At 43.4% G+C, this 17,092-nt stretch overlaps 1 protein-coding gene across 2 annotated transcripts; it reads left to right on the top strand.

Annotated features, from left to right (window-relative positions):
- Positions 1-7,237: 7,237 nt before the first annotated feature.
- Positions 7,238-14,231, top strand: Czib (CXXC motif containing zinc binding protein). 2 transcript variants are annotated; one of them, XM_046451098.1, is made up of 8 exons: positions 7,238-7,342; positions 7,559-7,642; positions 9,056-9,112; positions 9,553-9,634; positions 9,830-9,861; positions 11,373-11,450; positions 12,264-12,329; positions 13,970-14,231. In XM_046451098.1, exons 1-8 carry the CDS (start codon positions 7,337-7,339, stop codon positions 14,045-14,047), a joined length of 483 nt encoding a protein of 160 aa, XP_046307054.1. In that variant the 5' UTR covers positions 7,238-7,336; the 3' UTR covers positions 14,048-14,231. The 2 variants fall into 2 exon arrangements, with proteins under 2 accessions (XP_046307054.1, XP_046307055.1); XM_046451099.2 differs by lacking the exon at positions 7,238-7,342 and adding an exon at positions 8,896-8,962 and having other exon boundaries at positions 7,414-7,642.
- The last annotated feature ends 2,861 nt before the right edge of the window (positions 14,232-17,092 follow it).

The following is a 17,092-nucleotide window of genomic DNA, read 5'->3' as shown; positions in this document are numbered from 1 at the left end:
AGATCTATCCAGTGGTGAAAGAGGTGCGTTAAAGTCACCCAGAATTATTATGTTGTGCTCTATTGACTCTTGAACTTCAGAAGAGTTTGTTTGATGAACATAGATGCTCCATTGTTTGGGGCATATAAATTCATTATTGTTATGTCTTGTTGATGAATGTTTCCCTTAAGCAGTAAGAAATAGCCTTTATTATCCCTTCTGATTAACTTTGGCTTAAAGTCTACTTTATTTCATATGAGGATGAAAACTCCTGCTTGCTTCTGCAGTCCGTGTGAGTGGTATGATTTTTTCCCAGTCTTTCACCTTCAGTCTGTGGATGTCTTTTCCTATGAGTCTCTTGAAGGCAGCATATTGTGAGGTCTTTTTTTTTTTTAAATCCAATCTGCCAGTCTATGTCTTTTGATTGGTGAGTTTAGGCCATTAACATTCAAGGTTATTATTGAGACATGATTTGTATTCCCAGCCATTTTTGTTTATTTTTGGCATTGACTTGGTTTCTCCTTTGATTAGTTTTTCCTTTAGTGTAGTTTCTCCATTTGCTGATTTTCATTGTTGTTTTTCAATTCCTCTTCATGGAATATTTTGCCGAAGAAGTTTTATAGTGCAGGCTTTCGAGTTGTAAATTCTTTTAACTTTTGTTTAACATGAAGATTTTTATTTCATCATCAAATCTAAAGCTTAATTTTCCTTGATATAAGGTTCTTGGTTGGCATCCATTTTCTTTCAGAACTTGATATATGTTGTTCCAGGATCTTCTAGCTTTCAGGATCTGGGTTGAAAAATCTGCACATAATCTAATTGGTTTCTCCCATATGTAATCTGATTCCTTTCTCTCATGGCGTTTAATATTCTCTCCTTATTCTGTATGTTTTGGCATTTTCATTATATATTCCTTGGTGTGGATCTGTTGTGATTTTATAAATTTGGCATCCTGTAAGCCTCTTGAATTTGGTTTTCCAATTCATTCTTCAAGTTTGGAAAATTTTCTGATATTATTTCATTGAATGGATGGCTCATTCCTTTGGTTTGGAACTCTATGCCTTCCTCTATCCCTATATCTCTTTAATTTGGTCTTTTCATGCTATCCAATATTTCTTGAATGTTCTGCTCATGGTTTCTTACCATTTTCACTATGTGGTCTACTTCTTTTCAAGATTATTTTTTGTCTTCATTGTCTTCATTCATCTGTCATTCAGGTCTTGTCTTCCAAGTGCTCTGATCTGTTGGTAACGTTTCCAGTTGAACTTTTAATTTGGTTTATTGTTTCTTTTATTTCAAGGATTTCTGTTTGGTTTTTTTAAGAACCTCTATCTCCCTATTGAAGTTATCTTTTGCTTCCTGTATTTGTTTATGTAGCTCTTTGTCAAAATGATCTTTTGCTGCCTGTATTTGGTCTCTTATATCATCCTTTAATTCACAGAACATTTTAATTATGTACACCCTGAGCTCCTTCTCTGTCATTTCTTCTGCTGTGCTTGCCATGGATTCTAATAATGTGGTATCTTGATTTGTTTGGGGTACTTTCTTCCATTGTCTTTTCATATTGCTTGTGTGTCTTCCCTTCTAGCACTGTGGATCTGAGGAGTTACCATTTTTACCCTATAGGCTTATAGTGCCCCTGTAGGGTTCCAATACCTCTCCTTTGAGGTGTAGGACAATATTAACAGATCCCAGTATAAACAATATATACACCCTACAAACAAATATTTGCTATTAAGACATTTACAGTTTGGTCACAATATTCAGAAATGGTGAATTCAATTATTATCTACAGTATACTCAGCAGGTTTGTATAAGAGTTTATAGTTTCTGATGGTGGACAAAAACCGGGGGTGAGGAGTAGGAAGATATGCTGTAGAGGTAGGAGGTGAGGATACAGAGTTGTTATGTCTTAGGAAGTGTGAAAGAGAAATCTAAAGAGGAAGATTAGTAGCAGGAGAAGTGAGAGGAAGTAATTTGGGGTAGACAAGTGGGAAGACAATAGAGTACATAAAACAAACAGATGTATTAAGAAAAATAAAAATACTATTTTAAAAAGTAAATATTTGTGGAAAAAGAAAAAAAAAGAATATACAACACAACTGTAATACACTATTCAGATGTGCCAGTCCTCAAAATCCTGTACTTGGTTTTACATATGTTGGGGATGTGAGGGTGGGAGAATAGAGAGGGAGAAGGAAAAAAATATCTTGAAGGAAGAAACAGGGATTGTTTTGGTTGGAGATCAGTATCTTTCCTGCTTCCCTTCTCATCCAATAGGTGGGGTCATCTGTTGTTAGCTTGTATCTAGGCCCTCAGGATGGTGAAGGTAATCAGGGTAGGAGGGTTGGTACTGGTTGGAGTGCACCTGGAAGTAGGGTATGGGACCTGCCAATCCCCGAAGGGAAACCACACCATGATCTTATTTTTTCATCTTGCCTGAAGACCTCCCAGTTCCTGGTATCTGTGTTAGTCTCTAAACTATCACACTACACTCACCCTCTCCCTTACTACTTCCTAAATGAGGGACATTTCTCTCTTCTCTCCAGAGCTCTCAAGTGTGGTGCTTTGGGTGCACTGTGCACCTGCCCCACTGAGAGCTGTTTTGTGTTGGTCACTCACTGTGCCAGGTTAGCAGCTGCTGGGGAGAGGGGGAGTTAGAAACTGGATACCTGGCCAGCAGGAGTTCCAAACTGGGAGTTGCTTCACTAAAGATGGTGATGAAGGTGACCCAAGATGGAGGCACCTGCTTTCAGCGATGGGCCGTCGGGTCTGGTGGGGGAACTGGGTGATGGCGTTGGATGATGAGTTCAGAGACGAGCTCTGTGGCGTGCAGTGTGTGGCTGTCAACTGACTTCAGAGCCTGTGTGAAGTTCTCGGGTGCAGACAGGCTACTGCGTATAGGGGACTATCTGCTGCTGCAGAGTCCCAAGATGGAGGCGACCCGAGGAGCCCCACATTGGTAGATGGGGGTCCACATGGGAGTGGTGGCCAGAGTTCCTATGTGTGGGAAGCTGCTGGATGTCCTGCGTGGGAGCTGCGTCTGGGATTTCTGCTCAGGTGGGTGGCCGGAAGTTCTGCACGGGTGCTGTTGCCAGTGGTCCTGCTCGCGAACCCGGTAGTCCTGCGTGGGCCAGTAGTTGGGAGACCTGCTCTGATACCGAGGCCTGGAGCCCTGGTCAGGCACAGTGACCATGATTCCTGCACGGGAGCAGGCATATGGCCCGCAGAGAAGCAGTATTCTCATTTTGAGTCCCAGGTCACTGAGTGACACAGAATGCTGTCTCCCTCTGCCCACCATCTTGGATCCCCATGTTTAATACATTGTAAGGGATAAAATGCCTGGCCTCAGAAAAATTTCCCAATTTAAAATCCATTGTAAAATTAAAAACCAGCAGCCATTAAGAACTGAGACCAGGTGGTACAGATAGTGTGGGAATTTTTGTTCAGGTAGGTAAATGTGCTTAGAACTTTTTTCTCCCCTGCTAAACTGCATGGCTTTTTTAGGTAAAAACTGCTGGCAGGAAGTAGGCCTTGATAAGCCTCATCTGACTCATGGGAAGTGATTATCCTAACTAAATTCATACCCCTGAAATGTCTAGATTGGGAGAGGGGCCTGTTACAGAGCTGGGGTCTTCTAGGAAACTGAGGCAGCGCAAATACCCGCTTTTCAAGCCTTTATTTTGCTGATCAAGTCAGAAAGATTTCAGACATGTCCCTCAGAATAACAAGGATGAATTTATTGAAGGGAAAGGAGACACTCAAAGGAGAGAGTTGGTCCTCTCAGAAAGGAGGAGACAATATGCCTCCTTTGCATTCCAGTTTTATTTAGGGTCTCAGGGAATTTTCCAGAGAGCTCCACCCAGGTTTACCTCTTGACCTTTGAATTGACAGCAGGGTGACATCAGACTTTCAAGTACCTAGTGCCATGACAATGCTGGATTCCCTTGGCCCATGCTGAGCAACTGTAACCAGATTCTTAATCATTTTTACAGGTTTTGTGGTTTGGAGGAATTATCCTTATCTTCCAGAATCTGGTCTGTGAAAAGGGTCACAAATGTCTCTCCCTTCAAAGTAACTGGTTCCTCTTAAGGAATGCAACACATCCTGTCCACTTAGGCCAGGCAGGGCTGCAGGTAAATTGCTTTGGGGCAAAGAAAGCATGTGGGGGAGTCAGCACAGTGGGCCCATTTTATAGAATTATTCTTGTATTCTCATTTTCCCACTATAGGTAAGAGTGACAAGGGTCTGGTAATGAGAAAATTAGCTAATAACTGTCATGAAGTCAAGCAGTCAATATGGGTAAAAATAATGAGGGTTGAGAGGGTGATGAATGTTTTTCAAGGAAAGAACAAAGAGTTGCTTAAGTTATTTAAAAAACAACAACAACTTGTGTTTGTGCTCTTAGGTGTGTATATACAGGAAAGAGGAAATACAATGAATAATGAAAGAAGTTCTTGCTATATAAAAAAGGCAAGTCACCTCCCCAACCCGCCATGGGCATTTCAGCTGGAAGGAACCTTCCTCCTCTTGGGAGAAATCTGTCCTCTATCACTTTCTTAAATAAATAAATCTTTCTATGCTTCTTTGCCTTGTCTATCCGTCTACTCGTGGTGTTCATTCTTCAACTCTGTGGAACATGAACTTGGTCCTGATCACCAATAAAACCGATTTCACCACCATCCTCATCTCTCTGCCCCTAACAGTCCCAAGGAACCTAATTCAGGACTGTGCTTTTTTTTTTTTTTTTTTTTAACTAGGTGGCATCATCTATCCTGGGATGAAGAGGCTAGGTTACAACACATGCAATTCTAATGTTAGGAGTCAAATTGGTAGGAAAATAGGGTTTATTCCAAAACAGCTTTGAAAGATAGAAGAAACATTGTTTCAAAAGTTACTGGCAAAGGACAGATAGTATAGATAATGAATGATCAGAACATGGGGACTAATTCAAAGAAAAAGAAATGAAACACTAACACCTCCAGAGCACCCCCTGCCCCAAGGTTATGGACAGGTCTGGGGAATCACTCTTCCCAACACAGGGAGTTGCTAAGGAGTACCCCTGGGCAGCTCTTTTCCTGCCTTTTGGTCCTATAGTCAAGACTGGTAGGCAAGGGGGGTGAGAGGAAAAGAAACCTGAGATCTCTAAAGAGGCAAGACACGCCCCTTCCCACAGGCACCAGCTGAGTCCCTGATTCCTCTCCAGAGGAGCCTACCAACTGTCTCTGGCTGCTCTCAAAAAAAATTTGCTTTCAATGCTTGCTTCGGTGTTTCTCTAGTGTTTAAATCTTCAACAACGGGGAATGAGGACCCAATCCCGATATCCAAGACCAGTATCACTTCCACCTTCAAAATCTCCAAGCTGAGCAGAGCTTTATTTATTTTCCACCAAGCAACATACTCAGTCCCAGTCCTCCCATCCCCACCCCAGACTGAGTCTTGCTAAATTGCTGAGGCTGCCCCTGAACTTGGGTCTTTTTGTCTCAGCCTCCTTAGTCGCTAGAATTACAGGTGTGCACCACCATGCCTGGCTTATTTATTTTTATTTATTTTTGAGGTACTGGGGATCAAACCCAGGCCTTGCACATGCTAGGCAAGCAATCTACCACTGAGTCACATCCCCATCCTTTTTTTTTTTTTTTTTAAGCAGAGCCTTTCAAGGAAGATGAGCTAAGTGAGGCAGGAAATGCAGCTAAGTGAGACAAAAGGCAGGCCTGAGGAGGGAGGTAGTCTCTACTCAGCTTTCTTGGCCCGTCAGGATGGAGGGCCAGTCTCGGCATGTGGTGATGGTTCTTAATGGGGTGGGAAGGCAGCAAATTCACTGTTTCATTTCCACCACACTTTGCCTCCTTCAAAGACTATAGAACAAGTTAACTACATCCCTGGGATCCACCAAATGAGGGTCCCTAACTCCAAAATACCTCCTTCTGTAAAGGGAACTTGGGGGCTATAAGGTAATCTGGTGGTATAGTAGACATCTGGAAAAGTCACTCCAATTTTTAAATGACACTGAGGACCTCCAAAGTTAAAAAGTTTCAAATGGGCTGAATCTTCTGATGTAGACGCCCACAGCTCCTGTATGGTACCAACCAGTGAGGATACCATAGGATATGACAGGTGGGGGCCCACAGAAATGCCAGCAGAAAGTGGGTATCCAGTCTTAGGGATCTCAGAGAGAAAGAAGGGGCATGAATACAAGAAAACCCAGAGAGGAGCCTACAGACCAAGTCTCATGGACAAATAAAGGGGCAGTTTGGAGAAGGCATAATTTCCAAATCTGTGAGGCTGCCCCTGATGCCAGCGAATGGGAACTTTTGACTCAATTTCATTAGAAGAAATCAAGTCAGAAGAGCAAGGCCTTTAATTGGGAATTCAAAAGGGAGACAAAACCAGGAGAGTGTGGGCCTGGCTCCCAGACACAGCAGAGGTCTAGTTTTATTCTTGTGAAAGGACTACTTGCAGGTGTGGACGAGTTTAGGAATGTTAAATGGCTTTAGGTGCATTTCGAAGTTATTTTTCTTTTCCTGTGAGGGCACTTCAGGGAGGTGAGTTTTAACATTACATTTGTCCTATCATGTTACATCCTGTGTAAACATCTTTACCCTGTGATAAAGATGAGTTATTATACTTGTTAAAAGAACACATAGATGGGAAATGTTAAAACACAAATCATGCAAACAAGTTAAAGACCATGGGACTTTGCCATTTTGAAGTCTCAATAGTTTTTATCCTTTAGACTGTTTACCATTGGAGACTTACTGGCTTTAATAATGCACCTACACTTTGAAAACCATAAAATTGAGAGTACGGCACATATCAAGCTTTTAGTATATGGCAAACTTTGAATTGAGGTGGAAAAGTAGAAAAAGCACATATCATCTTTTAAATGACTGTTAGGTTATGAGTTAAGACCCCAGTTAAGACATGCCCTTTGTCCCCAAGATGGTCCGGACTTCTCACCCCTGAGCAGGAGGAGCCAAAGTGATCTGAGAAGCCCAGGGAAGAAAAAATAATGAAGAGGCAGGAGAGAAGTGAGGGGCGGTAACTGTCCACTTAGTGCTGGTACAAAATTGGATTTCAATAAATATCTGCGGCATGACCCATTCCTGGGGGCACCTTTCAGCGCGTCTGAGCAACAGATATCTCACACTCAATGACCTCCACCGTCTCCAGTTTCCCTAACAGGAAAAGCCCCGAGGGGCAGGTAAGGTGACAGCAGAATAAGTGCCCCGCCTGCCCTGCTGCCCACCACGTGCCACCTAACTGCCCGCACTGAGAGTGCGCAAGTGCCTCCTCCTCTTTTACGACCTGCCAGAAAGTAGCCGTCGCAGCCGGCGCCGCGCTGAGCCGGGCCACCATGGGGGTGAGGGAAGGCTCCCCGCCGCTGGGTGCCGGGGTACCGGGGTGGGAGTGGTGGCGGGGCGGTGGCGAGGCCTTGGAAAGCAATATCTCGCGCCAGACGGGAATGAAGGGAATAGGCTCGCGCTAAGCGGACAGGAGGTAATGCGCGAGCCGGGAGGGCCGGCGAGGATTGCGCAAGCGCGGCCGACACTGTCGGTCTGGTCCTCCCTCCCCTTAGAAAATCGCGCTGCAGCTCAAAGCGACGCTGGAGAACGTCACGAACCTCCGTCCAGTGGGCGAGGACTTCCGGTGGTACCTGAAGGTGCGTGGGGGGCGGGCCCTGAGACGTGAGAAGGGAGGAGCTTCGGGAGGCGGTGGGTTTAGGGGGCTACCCGAGAGCCGCGGGCCGGACATCGCCAGGAGTCGTCCCCGCCTGATCTTGATTTGGAACTGGAGCGTTCTCTCCAGCAGCTTGAGAATTATTTAACTAGACATAGTAAATGTTCGCGTTTTTCAGGCCAGAATTTTTGGTTTGGTCATTTTTCGACGGTCTTACAACTCTTTTTTTATAGTTTTTTTTTGGAGGGGGACCAGGGGTTAAACTCAGGGGCACTGAACCACATCCCCAGCCCAATTTTGTATTTTATTAAAGACAGGGTTTCACTGAGTTGGTAGCGATCTCCTGTCTCCGCCTCCCAAGCTGCTGGGATTACAGGCCTGCCCCACTGCACTCGGCTATAAATTTTTCCTTTGTTAAATATGTTGTCTCTAAACCGACACTAAAGGAAATGCTAGTGAATGAATCTGTTGATTATTTATTAAGATGATAATTTTGGGGCTGGGGATGTGGCTCAAGCGGTAGCGCGCTCCCCTGGCATGGGTGCGGCCCGCGTTGGATCCTCAGCACCACAAACAAACAAAGATGTTGTGTCCCCCGAAAACTAAAATGTAAATAAAAAAATATTTTTAAAAAAAGGGCTGAGAATACAGCTTAGTCAGTAGAGTGCTTAAAAAAATGATAAATTTGCCTTATGTTTTATTTGTTGATCTGGCCTTATTTATTGTGAAATAGTTAAAATTTGTGCATGAACCACCCTTACTGGTAAACCTGGTACCCCCAGTGGCATGGTACGCAGAGGTCCTCTTCTTATCTGAAGAGTTTGAGGCCCTTGCTTGTCGCAGACTGCAGAACCCCTGCCCTGTTCTCTTAATCTGAATCCTGGCATCCTTCCAAAACTGCCTAAAGTCCTGTCCTTCCGGAAACCACTTTTGAGCACTTTTATTTCCAAATATTCTGAAGCCTGAGTTCTAGGCTTTTATTTGGAGAATCAGTATTCTTTGGCTTCAAGAAGCACAGAGGGAGACATAAAGAGTAACAGCACAATGATGAATAAATACTGAAACCAGGCACTGACAGGGCCTCTGGGAACACATGGGAACACCTAACCACAGAGTTGCTGGGGCCTGTTAAGGCCGTTTCTGGACTGAAAAGAGCCTTGAATCTCCAGCAATCCTGGGCACTTCCTAGGTGAGAATGGGTACACCAACATGAGAAACAACTTGTTCTTTGCCTAGAGATAAGTCTGGTTATGTCCTTGATTGGGCTGGTTTTAAGGACTGAAGTGAGAGTTCCACCAAGAAGGTAGGTTATGAGCCTGCTTACTCACACTGTCCTTACCTCAGTGTCTGCCCAACTTAGCCAGTTGCTTTACTAATATGCTTTTCTTCTTCCAAGATGAAATGTGGCAACTGTGGAGAGATTTCAGAGAAATGGCAGTACCTCCGGCTGATGGTAACGTTCCCCACCACTACCCACCTCCCCCAACATACACATACATCTGAGCAGGGATTCAGAGAAACTGGCCGTCATTTCTCTAATCCTTTGGACACTGCTGTTTGTGGTTTGGAGGGTAGGCATCAGTGTAATCAGTACTGGAAACAATAATCATCTTTGGGATGTGAAACAGAATTCACAATCAAGGGGAAACCCTTTCCTCAGTGTCAAGCCTTCCCAAGATTCTTTTTTTTTTAATTGGTGCTGAGGCCTGAACCCCAAGATTTGCACATACTAAACATATGCTGTACCACTGAGAGCTATATTCCCCAGTCCCCAGGAGTCATTTGCCTTTCTTGGTCTTGTTCTCTTCAACTGGATAATAAGTGGTGGGACAGGATATCCCCAGGACCCTTGCATTTAATTGATATGTGATTAGAGGTTCTGCTTCTCCCCAGGATAGTGTGGAACTGAAGGGAGGCCGTCACAGTGTCTCCATGGTCCAGAAGTGCAAGCTGTGTGCACGGGAAAACTCAATAGGTAGGTCAGATTGGCCCACAGCTTCCTGATAGCTGACTGAAAACAGGCTCATGTAACTGTGGACAACTCAGTCTTCAGATGCTAAAGCCTCTGCATCTGTCTCTTTCCCAGGGCCACATTTGGGCACCTAGGGGGGCCACAGTATGGATTCAAGTCAACTTTGTCTTTTTTTTTTTTTTTTTTTTTATGTTTCAGATATTTTGAGTAGCACCATCCAATCTTACAATGTAAGTTTGCTGCTATAGTGGGAGATGTGGTGGGTTTAAATCTAAACTGGGGGCTAGGAGGGGCTGGGTTATAGACTTATTGCTATAGCAAAACAACCTTCCGTAGGGCTTTTACTCATGTACTTTTTTCTTTCTGTAATTTCACTCAGGTGCTCATTCACTCAGTCCCTCATTCATTCACCATATACTGGGTGTTTGCTAGGGGAAAGAGTCAAAACAGGCCATTGCAGTGCCTTTGTAAAAGTGCTGTGCTGTTGGAGCTCCAGGGTCTTCTAACCCAAGCTAGCTGCTCAGTTTCCATGGTTGAGAGTATATGCCTTGTCTGCATCTTAGAGGACTAGCAAGCCTTCTCTGAAACTATGAGTGGGGCAGTCCTTTGGTGCAACCCATGCTGGAGAGTGCCAATATTATTACCAGATGGTTATGCCTTACTACATAACAAGTTAGCCCAAAAGTAAGAGAGTTGGGGTACGCCTTGGGTCTGTTTTTAAAAGGTAGTTATTTGTATTCATCCTTTTCTTATTTGGTATTTATTTAAAATATTTGAATTATGACCAATTTTCACATTGTCCCAAACATAAAGAGAGCAATTAAATGAGGACTTACTCCCAAGTAAATCATAATGTGCAGAAGATATAGACCAGCAAACAACAAAACAAGGCTCAATGGAGAATTACCTCACCAATGCTACACATATGGTTGGAGTGCAGGAAATGGTTTTACAGTAAATGACAGGATGAGAGTGAATATGTGGCATGGCACTTAGCTCTGAGCCCTCTGGGTCAAATAGGCATGAATTTCCTGGCTTCCCATCCTTAAACAGGTATGCCCATCCCATTTCAAAGATTTTAAGGCAGACATCTGCCCTTGCAGTGTTATGGATGGTTAGCAAAAGGTTATGGCTAAGAGTACTGGGACCATTTGCATGATTTGGAGACTTGGAAGCTTAATGTTCTTGTTCATATTTGTAATATTGGTAATTTTATCTACCACTTTTTTTTAAATACTTGTTTTTAATTGTCAACAGGCCTTTATTTAATTTATTTATTTTTATGTAGTACTGAGAATTGACCCAGTGCCTCACACATGCCAGGCAGGCACTCTGCCACTGAGCCACAACCCCAGCCCATATCTACCACTTTTTGAGCATAGTGTTAGGTCCTATGCTAGGCACTTTATACATATTTAAAATTCTCATTATCAACCTGTAAAGGTTTCCTCAGCTCCGTTTGATAGTTTATGAATATTATGCCCAGAGAGGAAGAGATGCAGAGCTCAGCCTCACATCCAGAGAGGAACCACAGACTCCATATTCTTTACTGCCTCCATGTCCACAGAAGTTTCCATGGGGAGCAGTGCTCAAGGCAGGGTTCTTTAAGAAGGAAATGAGTTGTTCCAGGTCCCATTCTAGGCTCATAGGGCAGTAAGGGCCCACATGGCAGGAAGGGCAGGGGCCATGGGGTCATCTTTAGGGCCAAGATGAGCTACCTCCTCAACACACTTCTTTCTAGGCTGAAGACAATGAGAAGTTCAAGACGATAGTAGAGTTTGAGTGCCGGGGCCTTGAACCAGTTGATTTCCAGCCCCAGGTACGTGTGTATCTTTGGGAAGGGGATGTAAGAAGTGACAGCAGAACTTAGCTTCCTACAGAGGCTGTGGACTAGAAAGTCTGTACTAAGACTCTAATTGTCACTTATTAAGTCTTCTATATGCTGGGCACCAGGCCCATCACTTTTACATGTTACTTAATATAGTCATCACAGTAACCCTATGAAATGATTTATCCTATTTTTCAGAGTAGGAAAGATCCTAAGAGATTTTGCAGCTTGCCCAGGGTCACACAGTTAGTAAGCACTGGAGCTGTTATTTGAACCCAGGTCCATCTGACTCCAGAGCCAGTGTTCATCTCTATTTATTTATACAGCATTTTTACCTCACAACAAATCTGTGACATAAGGCAGAAGAAATAATATTGTCATTCCCATTCATAAATAAGAAAACTAACATCCAGAAAGAGGGGTGACATGCCCTGGGCTGCTCAGCAAATCGGGGTAGTAGAAGAGTTTCACCCCACTTCTCTTGCCTTCTGGTCCAGGGCTTTTTTTTTTTTTGGTGGTGGTGGTGCTGAAGATCAAACCCGAGCCTTATTAATGTAAGGCAAACACTCTACCAACTGAACTATGTCCCCCAGCCCAAGGCTGTAATTTGCAAAAAAACAGACTTAATCCTAAAGGAACTGCCAGGTCTTAGAAACAGCAGCTATTCAAGAATAGTTCCATCTCTGTTCTCCATCCAAAAGTTTTTGCTAGAAAAGCCAGCTCCCTGGCCAGTCTTCACAGGCTTGTTCAGTGCCTTTTTTTCTTCCAGACTAATTTTAACTGTTGCTTTCCTGTCCCCTGCAGGATGGGTTTGCTGCTGAGGGTGTGGAGTCTGGGACAATCTTCAGTGACATTAATCTGCAAGAGAAGGTATGTGGCCTTGAGACCTAGCAAGGTGCTATGTGGCACCTGATGAGAATTTTCCTTTTTGTGAACAAGGCTTATCAATGGAAAGTTGGTTCTGCATTTTGTGCTTTTTGTTGGTTGTAGGAGACCAACCTTGCACGTGACTGAGTCACTCCCCGGCTGAGTGATTGAGGCTCTGGCAGCAGCCATGCCAGACTGCCCTGCCCTTCTTGGGTTCAAGGGACAGTGTCTTTGTGCATGGGCGTGTGCCTTCCTACAACCCCATGGGTGGAGCTATGCTCACCTGTTCCTTTGTGATATTATCTCTTTGCCCTGTTTGGGATAGAATGTTCCATGGAAACACCCCTTTGTGTGACCCCTTCTCTTACTCTGCCCTTGGGTGTGGCCTACCTAGATGTCAGTCAACCTGCTGACAGCAGATATCATGAACTTAGACTCAGCCCCCTGAAACCTGACCCCTTGCCTCATTTGAATAGCTTCTCCTCAATAAAATGGGTCAGCATGTGTGGGCACGCTTGCATTTTCTCTCTCTCTTTCTCTGTCTCTCTCTCTCTCTGCAGACCCTTAAGGTCAGAGGAGCCATCACAGCAACCCCAAAGAAAAATGTATTTCTGTCTCTTGTGTGGTTATTTTGCGCAGCCCAGTTAGCCCAGTTCCCCTGGAGTAACCCCTGAGTGTTTTAGTCGCATGCAACGTTGATTTTGCTGTTGAAATAGTCCCAAGTGTACTGCTATCACGCTGTCTAGTTTCTACATGCAAGAAAGCTGAGATGTGCTTCGTGGAGAAATTGGATCAAGTTTGTCAAGGCATGGGTTACAGTGTTGTTGGCTCTGAACTTCATGTTAATGAATCAACAATAAATTTTTAAAAACATGTCTTTAAATAGAAATAAACACAGGTAAAACAAAGTTATTGATCAGTTGATGAAAATGTGACCAGATGTTCACAGGACCTTAACCCTGTATTTCCACTGGAAACAGTAGTTTAGTATTCATTAATTTAGTGTTTGTAGTGACTTATAGAGCCTAACAAGTAATCATCTGCATTGCTGGACATAGTATGCTGCAGATAAAATTGTGCTCAGGCCTTAAAGGAAGGAAGGACAAGATCTTCATTCACACTGGATATGGTGGCATGTATTTCATGTATTTGACCCTCCACAGAGGCTGAGGCAGGAGGCTCACATGAGCCCAGGAGTTTCAAGGCCAGCATGGGCAACTTAGTGAGACCCTGACCCAAATCAAGAGAAACTACAACAACAACAACAAAAAAAAAAACCACTTCATTCCATGTGCATAGCACCTTTAACAACAATAGCTGGCATTTTCTAGCTCCTCTTTGTGCCAGCCATTGTGCTAAGTACTTTAACATATATTTCCTGATATGATTCTTTGAAAATTCAATCTGAAGTCTATTGGCATCTCTCTCTCTCTTTTTTTAAGAGAAGAGGACTGAGATGCAGAGAAGTTAAGTGACTTACCCATAATCACAAAGCTGGAGGAGCTATAGTTTAGTCCTGAGCTATCTATCTCTGTTCAGGGTCACACATGTTCATGAATATCTGAGTCTGAGCCTGAGTGGGTCCTCATAAGTCCCCATTCTCCACTCTCCACACTGACTAACTCTGTTCTCTTATTTTATAGGATTGGACTGACTATGATGAGAAGGCTCAGGAGTCTGTGGGAATCTACGAGGTCACTCACCAGTTTGTGAAGTGCTGAACTCCCTTCCTACACACTTGGTCTTAAGAATAAGAGGAAACAAAGTGCCCCAAGCAGCAGCACTCAGAGAGACTGACTCCTTCATCCCTCATCTCCTAGTTGCTGTAGAGAGCCCTCATAACCTGCATGCTGGGGTTTGTCATGGTTCCCAAGCCGCATCAATAAAACTCCTGTTTGTATCACATCAGTGTGTGAGGATAGAGTCAGGGAGCAGCCACTATTCCCTCCACAAAGAAGAATTCACACTGAAGGTCTCTGACTGCTTTCTGGCAACTTTCTACAGTTTAAATCCCTGCACTTCCTCCAAATTGCCAAATATGCAGGAATACATAGTTTCCAGGGACTCTCCAGCTCTTAGAAAGTGGGCAGATCAATCCAGAGGATCAAAGGTCTCAAGGCCAGTGGCACAGAGGGCAGGGAAACCTATGGAATGGTGCCACAGGCTTAGCAGTTCTGTGTCAAAGCCCTGCATTGACCAGCTTGGCTCTCGGATAAACCCAGGCATCTCTGTTAGCTGGAGTCACTTGGCATTCCAGCCCAGCCCACTTCTGGCAAAAGAATTCCTGACTGATGGTCATCAGGTCTCAGCTCACTTGCTGTGATGGGGCACTCCCAGCCCATCAGAAGAGGTGTGAAAGTTCTTCCTTGTTCTAAGTCAGCCTCTGCTCCCTGAAACAATTCCTGCTGGTCTCTGTTTGTACTCTTGCACCATATTTATGTGTCTGCCCCCAGGAAATCCTTTGGAATTGTAAAGACAGGAGTCAGAACCTGCTGTGCCTCTTGGGCCTGGTTCCTGGGCCAAATGTCCACACAGTTGACAGGATTGATAAGTGCACTGGTAGGCCATGCCGATGCTTATTCTTCCCGTCCAAACCCACCATTGGGAATACCTGTTGCTGGAGACCTATTTTTTCAGTGTTCTTCTGGAGCTTAGAATTCTTTAGAAAAACAAATTAGTGTCTCTTTCTCACTTCCTGAGAGTAGGAAAGGGTCTACTAACACCCAGGCTGGTTGTAAGGCTCTAGAAAGAGGATTCTCTTGTTTTCAGGGAAAGTTAGCCATGTCTAGGGGTAGTGAGGAGGGGCCTAGCTTGTTACTTTTCAACATTGGTTCCCTATGTTCCCTGTTCCCTGGGCTCTTCTGTACCTGACAGCAAGACTTCAGGCCTCCCTCTGCCAGCCCCCTCCCACTGGGTCCAGTCTACTGTCTCATCTGGAAGCAAGGACACATTGGGCTGGGGAACCAACCTTTCTTGTTTTTAGTCTTTTTTAGTCTCTTACATACCCTTCAGTATGTAAGTTCAAAAGCCAAACACTAAAAGAACCTCAAGGTTTTATTTATATTTTAAATTACTCGACCATCTTTCAGGAGGTAGGGAGACCCAAATACTCTTAACAGATTAAAGGAAAGATGAAATAGATTGTCAATAGGTGCAGAAAAGATGTTTAATACCCATTTAACAACAAACAAAAAAGCTCTTGGGCTGGGGCTGTAGCTTAGTGTCAGAGTACTTTCCTGGCATGCATGAGGCACTGGTTTCAATCCTCAGAACCACATAAAAATAAACAAAAGCACTTCATCCATCTACAACTACAAAAAATTTTTTTTTAAAAAAAGCTCTTAGCAAACTAGGAATAAAAGAGAGCTACTCTCACCTCACAAAGGGTATTAACAAAAAACCTAGAGCAAGTGCCATGTTTTATAAATGATGAAATGTTTGAAGTATTACACTTCGTCAGGGTGAGATGAGGATGCCCCCAATCACTACATCTGTTTATTGTGCTGGAAATCCCACAATAAGATAATTTGAAAAGTAAAGACTGAGCACGGTGGCACACACTTGTAATCCCAGCAACCTGGGAGGCTCAAGCAGGAGGATCATAAGTTCCAGCCATCCTTGGCAATTTAGTGAGGCTCTAAGCAACTAATCAAGACCCTGTCTCAAAAAACAAACAAACAAAAAAGCAGGCTGAGGATATGGCTCAATGATTAGTACCCCTGGGTTCAATTCCCAGTACTAAAAAAAAGTAAAGAGAAAGGAAAGAGTCAACTCAGTATTTCATTAATTATGATTTTCCACTTAGTAACTCCAGAAAAAAAAATTACCATGTTGGACTTAAGGTCAAGGTGAGAAATCTTATTTCAATATGCTACTAACAAGCAAGATATAATTCAAGAAAAGATACTTCTCCCAGGGCCAGGGTTGTGGCTCAGTGGTAGAGCGCTTGCCTAGCATTCATGAGGCACTGGGTTCTATCCCTGGCACCACATACAAAAAATAAATAAATAAAGGCATTGTGTCCATCTACAACTCAAAAGCTCACTGGTAGAGCACTTGCCTATTGGCATGTGCGAGGCCCTGGGTTTAATCCTCAGTACTGCATATAAAATAATATAAGTAAAAGCTATATTGACAATGAAAAATAGTTTTTAAAAAGTACATGATAAAGATGCTCATTTTCAATAAATGTTTATAAATTCTAATTGAAATCTCAGATTTTGGGTGGGGTTGTATGTAGCTCAGTGGTACAGGGCTTGCCTAGCATATGTGAGGCACTGGGTTCAATCTTCAGTACCACATTAAAAAATGAATAAATAAAAGAAAATCTCAAATTTTTACTAGAACTTAAATTGATTTGAAATCTGTATGACAGGCGGGAGACCTCCCCTAGCAAGTATCACAATATATTTATAAAGCAATGGCAATTTAAACCATTTATGGTATTGGCACTAATACACAAACAGACAGTGGAACAGCAGATTAACAGACCTACTGACATATGAAGATTAAGGAATACTGTTGCAGTTCGTGAGGTTAATTATTAACTCATCAATAAATGGTACTGAGGCAGCTGTTAGAGATTTTGTACAATAAAATAAGGTTGAAACCCTACCTCAATCTGTATTCAAAGAAGTATTCCAAGGATTAATGATCTTGTGTGTTTTGGTACTGCAATATGTAGGAGTAGAATCTCTGAAGGTTCAGCATCTGGCTCCTTGTAAACCCTGTGAATAACCTGGGTCCTGTGGTGCTCAGCCTGCTGA

The sequence above is a fragment of the Marmota monax genome, unplaced genomic scaffold (assembly GCF_021218885.2).
Source record: "Marmota monax isolate L192 unplaced genomic scaffold, Marmota_monax_Labrador192_F-V1.1 WCK01_AAM20220418_F8-fsc00023, whole genome shotgun sequence".
Lineage (NCBI taxonomy): Eukaryota > Metazoa > Chordata > Mammalia > Rodentia > Sciuridae > Marmota > Marmota monax.
This window is presented reverse-complemented; position numbering and strand designations above follow the sequence as displayed.

What these genes read in the sequence shown, in the direction of transcription:
- Czib (XM_046451098.1), top strand. An exon ending in ACTTCCGGTGGTACCTGAAG is followed by an intron (nt 7,643 to 9,055) that starts GTGCGTGGGGGG and finishes TCTTCTTCCAAG; the next exon opens with ATGAAATGTGGCAACTGTGG. An exon ending in GCACCATCCAATCTTACAAT is followed by an intron (nt 9,862 to 11,372) that starts GTAAGTTTGCTG and finishes ACTTCTTTCTAG; the next exon opens with GCTGAAGACAATGAGAAGTT.